Raw genomic sequence first — 20,919 nt, 5'->3', positions numbered from 1 at the left:
GCTCTCTTTTGTATCACAATCTACAATAGTTGCCAAAACCCACAAACCTGGGTATTAATCACTTTGCTGTGTTTCAGAATGGTGAAAGAAAACACCCAGACAGTATCCTGTAGCCAGAGAAGCAGACCCTCCAAGGATATGGAGATTAGGCTCTTGGCTTGGGGGCAGCAAAGAAATTACCATGACATAAAATCATTTGAAAAAATCCATAGAGAAAACATAACATGATCCTGCTAGATTAAGGCAGGGACCAGTTTAGCCAGTGGAAAAGTTGAGGTGGCAAATAAGTCCTAATTGAAGCTGTCAGGCTTTGCCGAAGCCACTTTGATATGGAACCGCTGCACAGCTGCAAGGCGAGTGGACTGTCGAAACCAATGAGCACAGGCATGACTTTTTAAAGAAGAGATGGACTAGAATATCGACACAGAATGGACTAAAGATTAACTTCTCCAAAGATCAACTTCAATCTACAGTTTGGCAGGGACATTAAAATGTGCCACACAAGTTTTTGGGGGGGTTCAAATGCTTCTGAGCAAAGGCTGCATTGAACAAGTTATGACTGCAGTAGGTGATGAGTCATTATTGGATGTTTGGCTTTACTCACGAATGATACAATAACCATCAAAGCCGGACAAATTGAAGAACCACGCTATGCTGCAACATGGGCAATATTATGCACAATATGGTAGCCATATCCTATTGTCACCCCTCGGGGGTAAACACAGACAAGAACAGAAGGAACACACAAGCCAGGCTTTTTGTTCGCCTCCTCTCTATCATCTGTTTTCTGTTTCGCTGGCGCTGTATTGGCTAAACGGCAGCGGCAGCCGGGACTGGCCCCGCGGCAGAGCTCCAACACTCTCACCTTCTCCTACCGACCCCCCCTCCCCCTCCAGCACCAAACACCCTGGAGGTGCCACAGACATGCACCCGTTTGTGGATCCATTCAGTCTCCTTCCTACATTAGACCCTTACACTGTGATTCAATCTGTTCACAAAGCTCATGGGGCAACTGATATCCCATTCAGACAGAATACCTCCTCATTAGGCGGATAACATCTCTGAGTGAGTGGAATTATTCATGTGGTCGTATGTTAAATGACGTCTTCTACCACTTACCTGGTTCTTCTTCCAAAAAATTGGTTAATAAGAAATCGCCCAGGCCCAATAATATTCAATTTAAAATGGTGTAGTATAAAATAAAGAACAACATCCTATTGTTTTTAGGAGAATATTTGGCATTTTTTCTAATACCATTTGTCACTAATTAATTTGTTAATTAGAAATAACAATATATTGCCAACTATTTTGGTAGTTGCTTGATCGGTAAAGTCATTTGCCTGTTTTAAGTCAATTTTCTTTAACAGTTGGACATCCCAAGAAGGATCTGTGAGCTTGTGCCAGCTTAGTGGACATCTAACCCCACCACCAGCTAATTTTAAAAAGAAAAAGGTGTTAATCCTCCATCTTGGCAGCTGTACAGATACATTGGACATGTGCCACACTTGTTCAGGGAGATCTAGTATTCCTCTTCGAGTATCAGCTGATTCATGACCCACCAGACCAAACTTCAGCTGGGATAGTTAAATTAAGTATATGCCAATAAGATATTGTATTAACGATATCAGGAAAGTAATGGATAAGAAGTGTTCAAGCTTTGGTGCAGACCATATGCAAACATAACAAGTACAGATGCTGTTAAATTCAAAGCATTCTTATTCAAGCTGGAGTGACGGAGCTCCATTAAAAGACGTAAGCCATTTTCAACACTTCCAGCTTGCCAATATAAAATAAAAATCTGTGAACCACAGCTGGAAGCCTCGTAACCGTCAGCCATTCCTTAAAGTAAGCTTCTGGCTCACTATTATTTCTTAAGTGTCATTTATTTTCCTGAACAGAGTCTCTGTTGTTTTCGGTGATGTGCGTGGTGCGCCGCATTCTCTTAATGAAGCCTGCTGACTTCCTCACTCCCCAGTGTGCCTGCACGGCCTCTCGGAAGACTGGAGTGTGAGGAGGAAGGAAGGAGGCTATAAAAGGACACCAAAAAAAGACTGCAGCGCAGGAGAGTTGGGCAAACGGAGCCCGTCTAGGTTTGTTTACCACAAGATTACGCTAATGTGGAACCTTAAAAGTGTGGCTGATTTACTTCGCATGCAAGAAGGTGTGTGAAAACCAGTGTGGCACAAACATTTCAGCAGGGCCTCGCTGTGTGTCACCAAGTGTTAACCAGAGCTGGTGACTCATGTGGTCAGTGCACAATTGTATAATGGCTTTGGAGAGCCTGTTTACTTTGGGAATCTGTGTGCTGCTACACTTTCCAACATACTGTAATCTCTACTCCCCAATGTGCAATCCTTTCTTACTGGTGTCTCTTTGCTTTTATAGAGGCGTAATGACAAGCAATCTGTGCCTCCTTCAGTAGATTTACAGAAAGTCCCTCACTCACCGAGGTTGTGTAAACCCTTGAAGAAAAAAAAAAATCCACTGCGATGGTCTGTGATGGAGTCAAGACACAGTCTTGTCTTAGAGCCCCGTGAGAGCAAGGTTTGAAGGAGCAGACGGGAGCAGAGCAGCAGACCACATGAGAGGGGCTGCGATGGAAACCCCTCCGCACACACTGCAAATCAAAGCAAAGCTGTGGAAGTGTTTTTCCACACACTCAAGAGACGGGAGGGATGGACCCAGACACCAAGTGCAGTCTGGTCTTCAGTTAAGGTCTTGAAATTCAAATGTGATGTTATTAGATTAAAGATGGATTGACGTTGGTTAAAAATGGATGTGAAGGCTTGATTAAAGGTTTTATATAAAAGAAGATTTAAATGGAATAACAGCCGATTTGGCTTCAGTCAACTTTAAGAAAAAAGGTCCAATTCAGTCCCAGGAATTGCAGCAACTAAACAAAAGATTTATTTTCAAGTTTTGGCTCTGATTTATTGCAATGGTTATGATAAAAATTAACTCGTAACTGCTACAATCACAGCAGCATTCCAGCCTTCGGGTGAAATCTGAACCCTTTCTTCACAAATAACATTCCCAAACAATTGAACTTTATTTGTAAATTACAGTTTTTGGGGGAAATATTCGCTTACAGTTTCCAGTTTTATAAAAGTGGTTAGGGTTGAAAAGTGAAAAGGCAACACAACCTCTACAGTATGTTGAGTAATATCATAGTTTGGCTTATAATATGAACATCAGTGTCATTTAAGTTACTGACATGCTTGGTAAGTGTTATAGGAATTTTGGGACATAATGGGTTCCTCATCAATTGACAAAACAGTTTAGTTGTATGAGAAACATAATTATAAGGCGACCAGGCTGCATCCTTCACATTCCAACATCTTCACCAGCGACATAGGGACAAACTGTGTTCTGTACAGTCTGGTTTTTGATACAAAAACAGGGCCGGCTTTGATAGGGAGCGCAAATATTGACTCCTGAACATTTCACTGCGGCCTGCATGGCGTTGAAGAGACGCAGACCTCCCCTGCTCCCCACACCTGCTGTGGCTCACGGACTTATTTACACCAGCACCCGTTGGAAATGTCAGTACTAGGCGCAGACAAGCCCGAGAAGCACAGGTCTTATACGTAGGTACACACACACAGTACATATAGACACAGACACACACTCCTCTCTGTTTCATCTCAAGCCCAGAGTTTCTGAGAGTCTGACAGGGGACGCTTTCTTGGTGAGAACTAGGATCCATGCCAACAGTCTGTCAAACCTGAGCTTACATTTCTACACGCACACACCATCACACACAACATCCAAACAAGCTACAAGACCCAGCTGACATATTCAATATTTTAGGACATCAATATTGGGCAAAACATGACCTGCTTCATCTCAGCGGCAGTGTAGAGTTTCAAAAAAGGTATTAGTGGATGCAGAGAGTGCAGGTAAAATCTCAGCAAGCTACACATGACCAAACATGAAAAATGTACACTGGTACACTCCCATGCTCACTGGAGAGAAAAACACTAACAAAGGGAAAAATGACTCAGGATAAAACCTTTGCAGGACTTTGACATTTTGTCACAGCAGATAAAACATTTGCCAGCATCAAAGCATGGCGTACAGAGAAGGCACAGTGAACTCTCAGAGGGCCTGCTATTTTCATGAACCATTTAATGTGGATTCCAAAGACATTTATATAATTTATCATTCTGAAAAGCCACAGAAAACCCCTCTGCAGAGAGCGGGCTAAAAAAACCTGTTTGTTTCCTGTTTTTCAAGCAAAAAAAATCAAATAAATAAATAGTTTTTTTCCTGTTTGAGGAGGGATTCAGTGACCTGAACCTTCTCGAGGGGGACCCATATCGGCAGCGCACACCCCGGTTGCTCCGCTTAAAACAAAGTGGGTTTCTCCCAGTAGTTCATTTCTGTGTTTGTCATTGCTGTTTAACTTTGGCCACTTTTTTGTCTCGCCCATTCAGTAAATCAAGTCAATAGCAGCCCAAACAGCTTCCCAATGCAGAGAGCTTTGAGCAGGATAAAGAGGAAGGAGCAGAGGGGGGGGATAAATGTTTCTGTGCATCATAGATTACATGTCAAAGTCAAATGTGCTGCTGCAACAGATAGACAGGTCTTCGATGCAGCAAAAGTACTTTAGTGCAGATAACCCTTCGTCAATTAGAGGATATTTCACATCAGCTCCCTCTGAGCCATCACTGTGAGCGTGGAGAGAGATCTCATTTGAAGAGTGCAGAAAGAGGAAAAAATAGAAAAATCCTGGCAGCCCGGGTGCAGACAGCAGCACAAAGAGGCGATTTGAGTGAACAATTATTAGGCCGCACCAGACTTGACTGGTTTGAGTGTACATGGGAAATTCTTTTGCACATGGCAATTAAACACGGGTGGGTGGGGAAGGGCCTTGAACATGACCCAAATGTTGACATCAAGAGGTGGTAAGCAGTGCCTTGATGATGTTTTGGTGACTTTTGCGTAACCTGTTTTACAAGCAATTTGCCTCATTTACAGACTTATTACCCTTCCGTTTTGGCCTCTGAAGTATGGATGTACAACTCTGTGAAAAAGTTTCTGCACAAAGATGCACATCATTTGGCCTCAGCTAAAATGCAGTACCCAGCAACCTGTTATTTTTCTAACCTGTGTATCTGTGTGACTATTATTATTATTTTGTTGTTTTGTTTCCCATTGTAAAGCGTCCTTGGGTCTCTTGAAAGGCGCTATAAAAATTGAAATTATTATTATAATCTTGTTTTCCCCAACTTTAGTTTTATTGATGCTTTTAGGCACAATTAGAGGTCTGATGTTACAGGAACAGGATTTAAATGATTACATCTTATAAGCACTTCTATACTATTCCATTTGTTCAAATCATAGCATTAAAAAGGCAAATGCATAAAACTGCAGTTGTCCTGGGTTGGATGATTTGCTTGCAGCCCTTTCGATGCGTTTGCTGTCTAGCTAGCAGCCAAAAGTATATTAAAGAGATATTGATCCTGTGCCATAAATTTGTCTTTGATTCTGGCAAGGTTTGCATAATGTGCACTTCTATTCCATATATTTTAATCACCTCCTTCAGCACTGATTTTACCCCTATGAGCCCCATTTTAAATGTAAACTTATTTATCAGATTTTCTGTGCTGAGCATAAATGATGCATCTCAAATGGACAGCTCTGACACCAGATCTGGCGAGGCATTAGCAGTGTTGATGTGAACGAGGGAAGTCGTTTCTTTACTTCCTCTGGTGTTGACTTTGGCCCGCACACTAATCTGAGCACAGGCCAGAGGGGAGCAGTCTACCTGGAGGAGACTGTCAGCGAACTATAAAGGGAGAAATGTACCAGTCAATTTTTTTCTCCTCTTGTAAGCCCTTGAACATTGCCCTCTTTGCACTAACAGCACCTCAGGTCTATAAGTAACCACACATTTATCTGAAAGCAGTAAGATATCGCACCACTGATCTCCATCCAGGTCACTGCACTGCTTCTTCAAAATGACTGCCCTCAGCAAAGCGGGCTAGTTTAAGTATTTTGTGCAACCTAAAACTGTGCAGCTCTGACCTCTGTCAGCACGGCTCCCTGCCTCACTCAGGCGGCACCTCTCACATGTAGCTTCATATCCGGCACACGGACTTTGTCTCGCAATGCCACCAGCGGTACAAACACTACCAAGAGGCCACAACTACCTACGTCGGTGAACCTAACACGGAGATTTTAAAAAGGCAGTGATGAGTTTGAGCTATCTTTGGGTATTCATGCTAAGGGTTCGGTAAGCACTTCGCAACCATCTGTTCTTAGAGGAAGACTTCATCAGCAAAATGATTGTCTGTATGTGAATTACGCACCTTCTGTTTAATTCCTCACAAAAACGTTTTCTCATTTGCCTCTATGGTTAAACGAACAATCAAAAACAGAGAGAAGTCTGGACGAATTAAAGTAAATTGGGGACATAGCTAATCTAACATCCGTACAAACTCTCACTCTGAACTGACAATGCTTATGAAAGAGTTTTGAATAAAATTACTTATTTTCTCACGGATGCATGCATGCTTCCTTGAATAATTGAACACGGGGTGAGTCATTCAAAAAACAAATGATCATTTTAGGGTGAAGTATTCCTTTAATATCCACTTCAGCAGGGATCGGGCTTATTAAGTATGTCATTTAATAAAGCCCAGCAGCATTGTCTTAAACTGCAACTGGATCCAGGGGGTGGCGAGATGTAGATTTATGGGTCTGACATTCACAAGCAAGAGCGCCTCACTTCCTATGGGACGCTGTATTTCTTTAGTTTAAATCTTGAATTGCACTGAGTTATGTCGTGTTATTCCCTGTTCTCACTCAGATGAAACCTACACCCTCATATTATTGGGACCTGACATTTGCAGACGCTTTGCCAGCTCCTGCCAACTGACCTCCACCTCAAAAAGTGACTGAGTTCATAGGTGGGAGAGCCCGAATAACTGCTTTAGAAAAGTACACGATCAAGTCTAATACCCTGGGAATTTGAATGCAAACCCACACGCGTGCAAGCCTTACCCTCTCATTTGTTATGTCCGAGAAAAAGGATAAAGCAAGATGACAGCGAATGCATGCTGAGGCTGAAATCAATTTGGGTGTCAGAATGCGTATGACAATATGAATTGATATTACAATGCATTTGTTACTATGGGGGAACGAAAGCTAATCCGGCCTCTATCTAACCCTGGGCAGCAAAAAGACTGTGGCAAGTTCAAACTACCCGCATGTCATTTCTAATCAGCTGATGTAAAGTCATGACTTGCGTAATGTGTTCCTATGGCCATTTTATAAAAGGCGTTTTCATGCATAACAGTGGCAGCAGAAGCAAGGAGAATGCTGGGAAGGTCATTTGTTTTGAAGGGCAGGGCGATGGATCCAAACTCATCTTTTGCTTCTTAGCAGTGAGAAAGAGATGATCTCTACCTGAAGCACTTCAAATCAGTCATGCTGACACTCAGTACTATCTGCTAAGATGGACAAATCACCTACACCCTTTTTTTTTCAGAGAATGACAATAAGAGATAACCTTGACTACACACACTTCTGGATAATGACCCAGTGGAGTCAGTTATCCCACCGACTCTCACTACGGTTTGTATGGTTTGAGCATCTGCTGCAGCTTCCCTATCCATTCATCTGCACACAACCAGTGAAAACACTTGGGGGGCATACTTATGAGACAATAAACATTTACAGTGTGTTAAATTTAAGGAGTAGGGATGGCTCCAATTAAGCAACTGGCTGCATCATTTATCTTTGTCCATCAACAAGTGCCATAGAGGGCAATATGGTCGCTAAACTGCCACAAAATAAATATATGTGCACTGAAGACAGCTACAAATAGATGTCATTCTTCCTTCAATAGAACATATATGGCATATTTCAACACCTCCAGTCAGGTACATGCAGAGAATTTGCAGTATTTATCGGGGGCATGCTCCACCTGCAGGGGGTAGATTCAGTGCTCTGCGGGAAATGAGTGAAAGTGTCTAACGCCAACATACAGACACTTAACTTTGTTTTTCAGTATGAGATGATTCCCCCCCTGAGATGTGAAGCTGCGTGAGATAGCAGCAGAGCTCATGGGAGGGGGTTCATTAACCTGGATTCAGACAAAGCCTAGCAGGACGTCGTGTTTATTTGTAGAGAAGTTATTCAAATTGAGGGCAACTGATTGCAGCTTCTATGACTCAGAGCACAACTTTGCATTACCTTTGCACATGATTTGTTCCTCCGATTAAAGAGAGACACTACAGGTGAAGTATGTTTGGTTACTATATGACAGCAAGAAAGTTCCCAAGTTTATTACTTACATTATGATAATTACATTTTGTATTACAAGCTTATTAAAACATTTGGTTAAAGTATGCAAATGAGGCATTCTCTTATTAAATATGTCCTACTTTGCATACATTTGAAATGTAAAGTGCTAGGGAAGATCTTTAAAAGAAAGACATGACACACATACATACAAATGGTGCTCCAAAAAACGTTCCCTAAACTTTATGTGTGAAACCCATTTGAAAACAAGTTTTATATATCACCACAGTAGGGAATTTGGGTCGCATCCTCAAAGAAATAGATTAGTATAAACAAATTCATTCATGTAAGTGACATGTAGGCAACTCTGCTGACTTTTTGAGCAAAATATCGATGTCACATTCAGCGTTAATGATCATTATACTGTTGTGTTCACAAGGACAATGCATCAAATATGTATGAGGTATTCTGAATGATAATTCTATAACATTTCCACCCAGTATTTCCAGTTCATTATAACTTTTCACCGGCACAGTAATGCCCACAAATAAACGTATGGAGCTCAAAGTTAACAAAGTGCTACAAACAGGGAACTAAATATGACAAGGAAATACAAACCTTTAGTGCCTAGTTACTGTTGCTAAGCTTTTCATGGTCAATTATTTAATGAATTGGAAAGCCCTTCTCTACCAGTACATGCCTAATACTGCATGACCACGGGGTAATTGCCACTTATTAAAGTAAGGACAGGTTATTTTGTTAAAAATGAGTTCTCACAATTTCCTCAAAGGAACAGCCATTAACAGAGTTCACATAGTTTTACTGCCAGTGTCTCAAAATCCATCTAAGACTAAAAATTAGACAAAGCTATTTTCACGCAGCCATAAGGAGCATCAGCGCCGTTTATCAAGCCATCGAAAATTACAATTTAACCAGCCGTCTAGCCTGCCCGGACCATATCAAATGACCGCTCAATTAAATTAAAGTGCAAAGGGGTTGTCTGTCTCACCGCTGGGTTTTCCAGGCCTTAACTGTGGCTTACACAGCTGTTTCTGCCCTCTGCTGCATCAGATACAAGGGGAGGGGTCCCGGTCCTCAGACCAGGAGGAAACCCTCTGCATATCGATCCATCTTTAGCCACAGACCTATTAAGTGCAGCTTCATTTCCGGGTATGTTAAACTGGCAAGTTGCCACTTCCCCGGGCCCTTTTTCTGTTTGTTTGTTTGAGCTAACCTTTTTGATTGCCTGTTCTAGATGAATTGCACGCTAAAGGGGAACAAGGAAAATAAATATTGCAAAAACATAAGCCTTAATTAGAAAACCGCATTGCACACCATTTTTTACATCACAGCTTGTTGAGAAAATTGAGAATGAATGGCTCTCCTAATTTAGAAAATTAAATTAACCAAACCACAATATCATCAAAAACCTTTGCCACTGGTGATAGATGGAGTTACAGAGGGGCTGTCACGCATGGCTGCACCCTGCTGGGATTATCCTCCACTGTACATGTTGTGTGATGTGTTGTGCCACAGCGTGTTTGTCGTGAGTGCACATGGGCTCAAGTGTTGGCTCCGTGATGTTTATTACCCTCCCAGATCTACAGCGTAACTCATATTTCATGTCACATTTAGCACAGCTTCGAGAAGGGAAGAGTCGAGTGGCAGAAAACAAGTTCCCCTGGTGAGCAGCAGTGAAGGGGGGGGGGCAAAAATATCTCAAGCAAGACTTCCTTGTATCTTAAACTGTAAATGGCGAGTGGACAAAGGAACAGGGGAAGAGCCCGGTGGGGGGTCTGTAACTGACACAGGAGGTTTGATCCAACCATTTTGAACGTCTGGTTTTCTTTGAGCCCAGCCTTTCGGTGGCACTCGGGGGGGATTTTGGGGGCAAACATCATCTGGCCAGTGCCTCCCTAATTTTTTCCACTTTAAAGAGATCGCTTGAACACCTCTCTGCTGTCGCTGAACAGCTTAAGAATTGCTTGCTTGCTTTTGCAAAAAGGTTTGAAATATGTAAAAGGGGGAACTTCAAGACGTGAGCTCTACAAGATGTGCAACCAACGTAAATAAATACAGCAGAATGTCAACAGCAAACGCTGGATTACGTGTAGAAAAATACTTCTTGCTTTAAACCCTGGGCATTAAAACCAAAGACAAAGTTATTGCTATTTAAATTCAGAAATAAGGAAGAGAACTCATCTAGATGGGCTTGAGGCAAGGGACTTATTTGCTGACTTCAAAAAGTATGCAGTCGTGTCTCAAAGCCTTGACACATATACCCATTTTGACAAAACAGGTGGACATCATAAGTGTTTTGTGATTGAACATTATCTCATGCAAATAGCTGGTCATTTCTCTCACTAGCGTATGCAATCAACACAAGGCCGAGCTGGTGCCACAATCAGTGCATCTGTTTATTTAGTTAAAGTGGAAAGAACATTTACCAAATTGGATGCCATTAACTGTTTGATTTAAATGAGTTATTGCTAATTTTCCCTTCTTTACTCGGTTGGGGCCCTGCGAGCATTAGGAGCTTGCACGCAAAGCATTGTGGGAAATGTAGCCACTGCTGGCTCAACCAGGAAAACATCCTCTATCTATGAAGCAAGCAAAGTGAAATGCATCGCTTCAATTTAATAGATTTACCATCAACACAATATGTTTCCTTTAAGAAGAACGCAACATGGAGCCACTCTCAGCTGATGCTGCCCTTAAGTCTATGGACACGTATAATAAACAGACTCAGCAAATGCCATCCATGCATTTCTTTTTTTAAATGATCTTTTTAGGGATGCCCATGAACAGTGGCACGTCCATATTAACCATAGTTTGAATGCCAGGCACACACACTTACAGCTTCCTGCCTGTTGTATTTGTAGTGCCTGTTTCTATTAGGCTGATGGAGAACAGAGCAGCAGCATCTGTGGCCCTAACCCCCATCCTCCATGGCTGCTGGTGCAGAGAGGCCGGGGGCTCAAAGCCACAGGCGGTGGGGAGGGGGGTGCAAGGGAGCATGTGGGGAGTGCCTCAGGGGTTCCTCTTTGCTCGTCTGAAGCCCAGAATTTCCATGAAACCGGTGAACGCTGGCATAGTCCTGCTTTACTGGTGATTTGAGTTTGATGACAGACACTGGAAAATATGTTTTACTTTTAAAACAAATATAAACATTTCACAGAGACTCTATATAAACTCACTGGCCACTTTATTGGGTACACCTTGCTAGTACCGGGTTTGCCTTAGAACTTCATTCTTCGTAGAATAGACTCAACATGGTGCTGGAAACATTCCTCAGAGATGTTGGTCCATATTGACATGATAGCATCACGCAGTCGCAGCAAATTGGTCGGCTGAACATCCATGATGCACCACATTGTGACATAAAGGGATGGACATGGTCAGCAACAATACTCAGGTGGGCTGTGGAGTTTAGATGCCTGAACCGTTGATAGAAGGCAGGATGGATCCATGCTTGTTGTTTTGAGCATACTGTTCGAATGGTGCAGCAAAAATTATTTGGTTTTGAAATTGTACCTTTTTTTGGGTAGAGGCCTGGTTTATGAGTTTTTATCTTGTTATGTTGGCGTATTTTTTTAAATCGTGCAAATAAACAGCCAATGCATGTCTTTCCTCAAATAGATGTTTGGGGTAAATAAATCCAATTTGGGATCAATAAAGTATATCTCATTTTTATAAGTAAAGCAAAATGCAACATGAGATAAACCAAACAGGGACGTACTCATAAAAAAAGCTCAACAGCAATACAAGCGGGTGAAAAACTTCACAAGAAACCTTCAAGATGAGACCAACATTTTAATGGCCATTGCAGTCACATTCAAATCTCCATACTGAACAGTAGAGCAGCTGTTCCACATGGGTGTCACATATGAAAAGGTCCCCCTTGTCTGTTGAAGTCTCTTTGAATATTCGGTGGGTCAGGGTGGTGGGCTTGTGGAGGGAAGGGTGAACTTAAGCCATCACAAAGGAGACTTCAGTCGGAGGAGGACTGAAACTTGCTATCCAGTGTCAGAGGGCAGCCGGCAGATGAGGCAGGGAGTTTGTGAGCCGTCTTTTGTGGAGGACATGCCACCCAGCTCTGACGAAGGAGCATCAAAAGGGAACCAAGAACGGGATTTCCCCATCCTGCACCGGGGGTTACAGGGCAGAGGAGGGACGGGTAATGTTGTATCACCCCCACGAAAGTGACGCTTAAAGGTGCAGACACTAAGATACTCGCGAACATTCTTCAGTCTTTTCATCTATATTTAAATGTGCTTCCAAACAGGATAAAAAGACAGCATCTTCATGAGCAACAACAAAATGGATACACTGCATATATCAGACATTTGAATGCAAGCCATTCAACAGGAAAAGCGTTTGACTGGGATCAAACAACATGAATGAGCATTATCTTAAAAAACCACGCTGGCTGGGATAACTTTGCTCCATCTTTTGAATCTTATTGTCCAACTTTATGCTTTGATAATGCAACGAACCCTGGCGTCTACTTTTGAAATATGTCAAATAAAATGAAAGACGGTTCTTTTATTCATTGGTGGGGTGTGCCGTTATGTTGAAGAGATGGAAACCCCTTCATTTAAGTCCAAGTATTAACCGTAGAAGCAGCCAAGACAGGATCTTAAAGCTTCCTACTATATTCCACAAAAAGATAACGATTGGAGGGCCATCGCCAGGAGACACAAGACGGACCATTAAGCACGAGCGCCTCGACTCTCCTCCGTTCCTTTGGCCCTGTCCTCATCCAGCCTGAGGGACTTCAATCTCCAAGCGGAGTGCTGTTGTGACATCGCTCATGTAAAAATCATGTCATCTCCTCTCCGTTCAGAGTGTCCCCTCAGGTTAATGTGTAGTAAGAAGGAGAAAGAGTTCAAACCCCACAGTCATTACCAGTGCTTTCAGCTGGCATGCCTCATCATCTGCCATAAAAACCTGCTGTGTCAAAGGTATAAAGAGACCATCTGTGCTATTTCCAGCATCCTGCCCTTTATACTAAACCTTGTGTGAGAATTGAAATTACAGCATATGCCCCACTTCTGATGATTCATTGTGATAAATCACGTCATGTTCATTTATTGGGACTGAGCTGAATGAGTCAAGCTTTTCATGCATAAAACGATTCCTGCTAGATGCTTTTCACTGAGTGGAGTACATTATGCTCATGATTTAGATGCAGATATGCTTTTAAGCAATTAAGCAGTAATCAAAATCCGTCATTGTTGCCTCCAGGCAAGGTTTTCCAGGCTCCAGCTCTCGTCTCCGGCCTCAGTCACTCACAAAGGCAGCCTAACCTGACTCACCTAACCAGAAGCAGCTGGCCGCAGTGGCTACCTGGAAGTCTGCTCAGCTTTACCTAGCACTCAGTAATTACATGGCCATTAGGCCACCTCCCAGCACCAAACCACACAGAGGGCTAAACTCAAAAAGCTGTCAGTGATTGATTAATTACCAGTTGCGCAGTGAGTAGAGGATATCTGAGGGGATTGGCACAACTGTAACTGTATCAGGCCACTGGGATTACACACTTTGTGAGGCGGGAAGGGGGAGTGGAGCCCCGCCTGGCCACAACAAGTTGAAAAGGACTGTTTAAGTAGAGACTTGGACTACATGTGTGTAGGATTGTCTCTGCTGAAGTGAATCAAATCTGGATTTTACTAAAGGAGCTCAACAGATATTGCTGCATCTGCCTATGTTTTATTTTAAATGCGTAAGACGTAGCAGCCAGCTGAAATGACCCCCTGCTGCAGACATGCGCTGGCTGTTTAGTGGGAAGAAAAAAAAAGTCCCGCACATTACCAGTTGTTTGTTTTCTCAAGAGCACATTGGCGGTGTTTAACTGCCTGGCTTTTTGAAGTGTTAACTTCAAGAAATGCTGTAGAGTGGTAGAAGAGGAAATAGAGGAGGGGGGGTTTGAGGTGTATGGGTGAGTAAACAGGGGAAGAGCAAAGCACCAGTGCTTGCTGACTGCACATTTTATTATAGTCCCATTAAAATAACAGGCCCTGTATGGAATGCAGATCTCAGGGGAGGAGACGCTACACAAAAAAATTCAAAGCAAAACTGCCCGCCAAAGCTGAAACAATCGCTCCAGTGGGTGTGACTTCAGACAATTCACAAAAAATGTTTGATGGTTTTGCTTTCCCCCTTAAACCCAGGACTATTTAAACCAAATGTATAAAGTAAAACTGTTTTTCAAACTCAGGATGCAGCCCAGAAAAATAATGAATGGGGTTGAACAAGGAAATGGGGCGCAGAGAAAAATGTATTTAGCATTGCAGCTATACAACATTGTCCAACGATGGAAAAAAAGTCTATAAATCAATGCAGCAGAACCAAAGAAATTGTCTTTTTATTCCACACAATCTTCTTGTAATAACCTGTTGCATCCTCCTCATACGTTTTACTCACAAACTGCACATTCAGACCATGACAAAGCAATGACTAATGCATTATCGGACCAGTTTTTTTTATTTATTGTTGTCCCTTTTGTACTGAATGTAACTACTATTTCCCTTCTTTTTTTTAACTCAAGGCCTACAGTACCAAACCAAACGTTGTAGACACTGTCTTTCTGTTCAAATATTCATGGCCATCCATCCAATAGTTATTGAGTTATTCCAGTTTGAACCAAAGCGGTTGACCGCCCGAGCATCACTGAGGGCCTAGCCACACTAACCAAATTTGATATCAAAAAAGTCTTCCATGCACACCGCACGCAATAGGCCCCAGAAACGTGTCCTTCTACACGAGACCGCTCGACCCGCTGGAGACGCTGTAGTACATATGCCGGGCCTGTAAGTGGTGCTGTACTTCCGCCACAAAATACACCAAAAGCAGCGAAGAAGACTTCCCGAGCATGCATGGTTGCCATGGTTGCCCTTCTGTTTATTCTCCGCGGTGGATGTTGCAGCAGAGATGGGGAGAGGCAGGGCTCTGGCTCTTTTTCTCCCTCCCCGAGGCAAGTGTGTGCTCCTGCTGTAAATCTCCGCGGTAGTCCACCAGCAGATGAAAAAACCCCAACTCTCCGCCCAGGGCCGTCCCTCCCTACAGGATGATCATGCAGACTGCATGGGGCCTCACCTTGCGGAGGGGGCCTCACCTTGCGGAGGGGGCCTTACCTTGCGGAGGGTGCCTCAACTGAGCCGAAAATATGGCGAACCTATCCGCTTACGGCCCGTCCACACAGCGGCATGCGTTAACGCTTGCCGGCGGGCGTGTCTGAAACTCGACCAACAACCAATCACATGAATCTCTCGCCCCTGACACACAAGCAGCGGTTTGATTGGCTAGAGCTTGTACTGGCATATGATTCGATTGGCTGACGCTCAACTTTTGCAGCGAGCCACGCCAGCAACGCTCCGCGTCGCTTCCCACGATGCAGTTCGGCGAAAAGTGACGTCACCCCATTCAAAGTGAATGGTGAAGCGTCAACGCACGCCGCTATGTGGACGGGCTGTTATGCGGCGCAATTAGTGTGGCGCGGCACGGTTTCGCCGCTGCAAGGCTCCACTAGCACCCCCCCCCCCCCCCCCCCCCCCCCCCCCGACGCTCGCGAAACAGAGGGCCTCATCATATAACTATGCGTGGGGCCTCATGTTGGCCAGGGACGGCCCTGTCTCTGTCTCTGCCTCTTCCAAGGGACGAGGGAACCGTGCGGCAGTGTTTCCGTTAGAATTTGTTTTAAAGTTTAAATCTTCCGGACACAATTATAAAAGTGCCGGTCAAAGGTCTTCTTTGTTATTTATTGAGCTTTCAAAAAAATGAATAACGATCTTATATAATAATATAAGAATAATACACGGAGTCTCTCTTTTCCTCCCCCTCTCCTGACAGCCCGTCAGTATTTTCGTTATCAGGAAATGATCGTATAGGGCGGAGCCGTTTGGCCCCCCAGAGCGTTGCCTCCGCAGATCTACCCACCTTGGGACCCGTTATCGTTATCCACGTTTCCCTGTCGGCCTCATGTGGCCGAACCATCTATAAGATAGAGAACTGTAGCGGATACGACCCGTTTTGTCACTGTGTGGCTAGGGCATGAGAGCCATGACGCTAATGAAGCCAAAAACAATCTCAGGTCCAGACCCAATCACAGCCAAAGTGTGAAAATGCTTTCAGGCACTCAGGAGCTAATAACCGAGTGTGAAATTGCAGCAATACCAGACACTGTTAGAATGACGAATGGCTCCAGAAAAAAAAATGATTCACCTTCATTAACCAGGACTTACATCAGCATGAATAAAATAGAGTTGAAGAAAGACTGTCAGATAAAAACTTTCTATGATTCAGAAACAACCTATAAAATATCCTCAAGCTATGGACCATTGCTCTGTCTTTGCATCCACTCCATCTTCTTTGACAGCAATAAAGTGAAGACTGTGAAAAGCACATTACGGTCCTACCCTCAAAGAAAAAAAAGCCACATCTGAGCCACGGGCTGTCTCCTAGACAGAAGGGAGGATAAATATTGAGTGAACCCATTCAGCATTCATAAAAAGATATTTGGCCTGAAATAGCTTCTCCAAAGCATTACCAAAGTATGGCACAAGTTCACTGCATGAACCTTACGATATTAAATACACTCCAGACTCTTCAAAGTGTACCGATGATATATATGTTTTTATGTAACCACTGTAATCACTTTTAAGAGTGCCAGTTTCCAAGATGGAGCTCGGTGCCGCCCTGGGTTGAGCGTCGTCGCGCATCATTTGATGTGAAATGTTTTCGTTGTTTTATTTCTATGCTTTACAGAGATGTGGTGGGAGAGAATACATAGCAGGCATATGATAGGGATTGCGAAAAGAGAGCAGCGTGATTGTGAGAGGCTCATTATGGTTAATACTTTCAGTACTTGTGGCTCATTCATTTAGGCATTTCCACTCAGCAGCAGATGACTCATTTGCAATTGATAAGGTCACTTGTGAAAACAAGAAAATGCAGCTCATTCATTTAGAGTTATTGCATTTACCAGCCCTGTTTCTTTGATTATGATAATGGTACTTTGATTATGTTTGTGGCAGTGGGAATCTTTTCATGGATTAAGGCGGTTAGATGTAAGACTCGCAAATATTCCGTCTTTCTGGTTCTGCATAATGTTAACACAAGAGGTGTATATCTTTTCTTTCTTCTTAAAACAGAAGTGTGTTGAGATTTAACAATGCAGCATCAGTATAAACAGGAAATCACTCTTCCAATGTAGCATTTTTAAGACTTTAATTATTCAATTAAGGCCTTCTTTTTAAATCAATGTATGTTTCAGGACTGCTTTCTGTCTCCACAGAAGGGTCAGAGGTCATGGTCCCCAACAGAACAGTCCCTGATGTTAGTAAGATGTCAGCTTCCTGCGAAGGGCACATCACTCCTGCTGCACAGATGCTTTCTGACACCTGGATTGTCCATCCGAAAAATCCAACCACAAGGCTTCCACTCTGCACAATGTCACAGCCGTGACCTTTCCATTGAGGTCGCCTGCAGTATGTTCACACTTACTGTATTACATCCCCAGCTGGAGCCCACTGAGGCTCTGATGTGGACGGGTGCATCAGACTTTCAAAAGTTGTGAAAACATGCCAGTCAGTTTCCTGCAGCATGCAGTCTAAGTGTGGCTCAGCAGTTACAGAGAGCAGTCTGCAGGAACAAGCTAATGTTCACATGTGCCTCAATGAGAGCACATTTCTGCCATGCACAGTGAAGTGTTATTTACAAAAAGGTGACACACTACACTTTATTCTGATTTCAAGGATTCCGTTTTTATCCCAAATGTGCCATTTTTTAGAGGCAACAATATTTCACAGAAAAAAGACATATCTAGTGGAATCCTAAATAAATTCACATATCCAAGTGTATGCATGAATCTCGTAAATGCTAACTTTTTTGTGAGCTAACCATCCCTGTTTTAGCTTTGACAAAATGCTTTTTTCATCCAATGGCTGGTTTTAGGGTTTGCTATCCACTAATTCATATTATTGATTTTAGAAATGTTTGTCCACAATCCTGAGATGTTTAACAGATGGAAAACATTCTTAATTGAAAAACTGAATAGCCATTAACTTCCATTCAAATTGGTAAGTAGCTCATCATATTCTGTAAGCATAATGGAGCTCAAATATCAGGCGCAGCATTGACAGCTTTTTCCCCAATGAGTTCTTACACCGATGCACATGAAAAAATGTGATGTTCTGGCTAACATTGTGCAGCATTCCCTCCAAAACTCTTGAGCTACATCTCCCCACACTGCCTCACTAACCAAACCTCAACTCCATCCCAAAAATGACCAGAAAGCTGAGGGAATAAATGTTTCCATCTACTGGTGGGAAATGTGAATTTCAACATTTATTTTCCAAGTGAGCAGACAACATCTCAAACAACCCTTCAGCACTTCTATGTATAGAGCGCTGTTAAATGCCTTTCTTTCTGTTAAGTGTAATGGCAGTCAGCTGTCTGCATCCTTCAAAGCAACTATCAACACTGCCCATGCAAACTGCCACCATCAGGGTTCAATTAAATAAACTAAAAGGCAGAATCAGAAGGCTTCCATTCATTCTAACTCACAGGCGTAACCCCAGTCTCACACACCTGCAGAAAACCACATGTCCACAATGCAACGGGAGAAAAGTAGCTGTATGTACCTGGAGGGCAGCTGCATTCAGGAGATGCTTGTCTGGCAGTCCGGATCTTGACAAATTGTTCATAGGAACGCTGAAATGTGAAAAGAATGACGTTTTTATTCAAAAGTGTGTGTTTAGGGGAAAGTAAAACAATTAAAGAAGAGGGTGAATCTTACCTGAGAGAGCAGATCATCCACTCGTTGCTCAATCAATGAATTAAAATCATCCATGGAGTAGCCCGGGGCTCGGATCAAGGTGTGCTCGTCATTCCCACTCTCCAAATCCACAACCCGGTTCTTCACGTCAGCTGTGTTAATGCTCAGAAGAATGCAAAAGGCGATGGACGCCACTGAGCATAAAGACGAGATAATGTTCACCACTGTTGTGCGGCAGTGTTGTCGCTTCTGAGGCGCCACTTCTTTCTCCATTTTTTCCACGCACTTAGATGCTCCTCTTGCCTCCGAGATCTCCATTGAACTACAACAACACGCGCGTGTTGAGAGAAAACTGTATCTGGCGCGGAGTCACGAATGTATGGCACAATGTGACTGTGCTGCGCGTGTGTGCCTGCGACGCCGCGTTCACGTACAGGGACTTTGTGGCGACAGAGAGAGTGGAGCCAAGTCAACCTGCACACGCACGGCTCCTGCTAACTTGTTGCACCGAGCGCTTGCACAGTAGTCTAGCTGCAGAGGAAATTGCTATAATGCACAATAAAGTACAAAGAGAGGCTGGGGAAATGGAAGGCAGTGTGCATGTAGCAGAGGCAGCTTTACCACTCGGAGCTTTTCCACGGTGCAGGCATGCTCCCCCTCATTACGGCAACAACACGCCTCCAATCTGTCCTGACTGATTAACATAATGTATTGACCCGCTCCTTGTGCGCTTTTACAGTCGAGCACTATTGCCATTAGTTGACATGGAGTGCAGTTGTATTGTATTCCTGTCACATCTCAAACAGGACGCTGCGTAAAAATGGAATTACTGGTTGCGTTTTGTAAAGAAAACATGTTTTACTGTAAGGGCAATAAAGAAGAGAACGCATAGTAAATCATTCGTGGGTATAATTTATGTTTGAATTTTATTTTCTGCAGCCAAAGAATGGCAACGTTGACATTGTCATTGGCCATGGCGCTGCGTAAAAACGCACGAACGACTTAAAAGCTCTGGGAGGAAAGAAGCACTCACTAAAGCGTGCAAACATGAGAATAGATCTTGATTGTGTTCATTAGACATCATGCAGAGGAGGGCACACAGTATGTCCCTTTGCTACTGATAGATGCCTCGAATTCAAGTTACAATCTAATTTAGTGGATTTGGGTAACACAAAACAGCAGATAATGCACACAGTGGATAGAGATTCACATTGCATGACACTGCAAAACTGCGTGGATTGAGTGAGGATTGTGAAGACTTATCTCAATATGTTTGCAATTTGCATCAACTATAATCCACATAATAACTGTGAAGTGTGCCTGAATGGTGCAATGATAATCTGTTTACAAGTCTAACCATCAATGCAACAAAGTTCTCTGTGTTTAAGCATTAACTGCAATTTGAATTTAATGTGCACACTTTGGCAACTATAAGACAAATCAGAATCTACCCCTCTACACTGTTCACCCATTTCAAGATGACAACATGAATGTTACTTTTACAATGACCACAAATCAAGCGCAATTTAAAAAGGAATCCTCAAGACCTTTAATCCGTTGACAGAGACAGCAAGATACTGACATTATTGTTTGTTTTTCTTGCATAGTTGGCAGGCAAAGCTATTCCCACAATGCATCACATAATGAAGAGGATTTGAAGATGGTGAATGCCTACAGGTGTTTTTAATGACTTTACCTGATGAGGCTTCTTCATGCTTGATTGACATCTCTCTCAATCTTCTGTTAGCACCTTAGATTTAGTTAGATTTAGAATCTTAAACTCTTATTGGTGGGTTGAGTCTTCTGACATCATGCAACCTCAACCTGAGCAGATGTCTGATCAGCCAGAACAACTGAAAGAAGCATGTATTAGAAACTACAATTATTTCCAG

The 20,919-nt window shown here is 43.0% G+C and overlaps 1 protein-coding gene across 1 annotated transcript; it reads right to left on the bottom strand.

Annotated features, from left to right (window-relative positions):
- Nucleotides 1–12,266: 12,266 nt before the first annotated feature.
- LOC104966296 (collagen alpha-1(XXV) chain-like) lies at nucleotides 12,267–19,665 on the bottom strand. Its single transcript, XM_010795482.1, has 3 exons — nucleotides 19,049–19,665; nucleotides 18,894–18,963; nucleotides 12,267–12,346 (listed from the first exon to the last, which is right to left on the bottom strand). Exons 1-3 carry the CDS (start codon nucleotides 19,343–19,345, stop codon nucleotides 12,267–12,269), a joined length of 447 nt encoding a protein of 148 aa, XP_010793784.1. The 5' UTR covers nucleotides 19,346–19,665.
- Nucleotides 19,666–20,919: the final 1,254 nt, after the last annotated feature.

This window comes from Notothenia coriiceps, unplaced genomic scaffold (genome assembly GCF_000735185.1).
Source record: "Notothenia coriiceps isolate Sejong01 unplaced genomic scaffold, NC01 NC01_scaffold00037246, whole genome shotgun sequence".
In the NCBI taxonomy this organism is placed as follows: domain Eukaryota; kingdom Metazoa; phylum Chordata; class Actinopteri; order Perciformes; family Nototheniidae; genus Notothenia; species Notothenia coriiceps.
The sequence above is the reverse complement of the archived record's forward strand: the minus strand, read 5'-3'. Positions and strand labels throughout refer to the sequence as shown.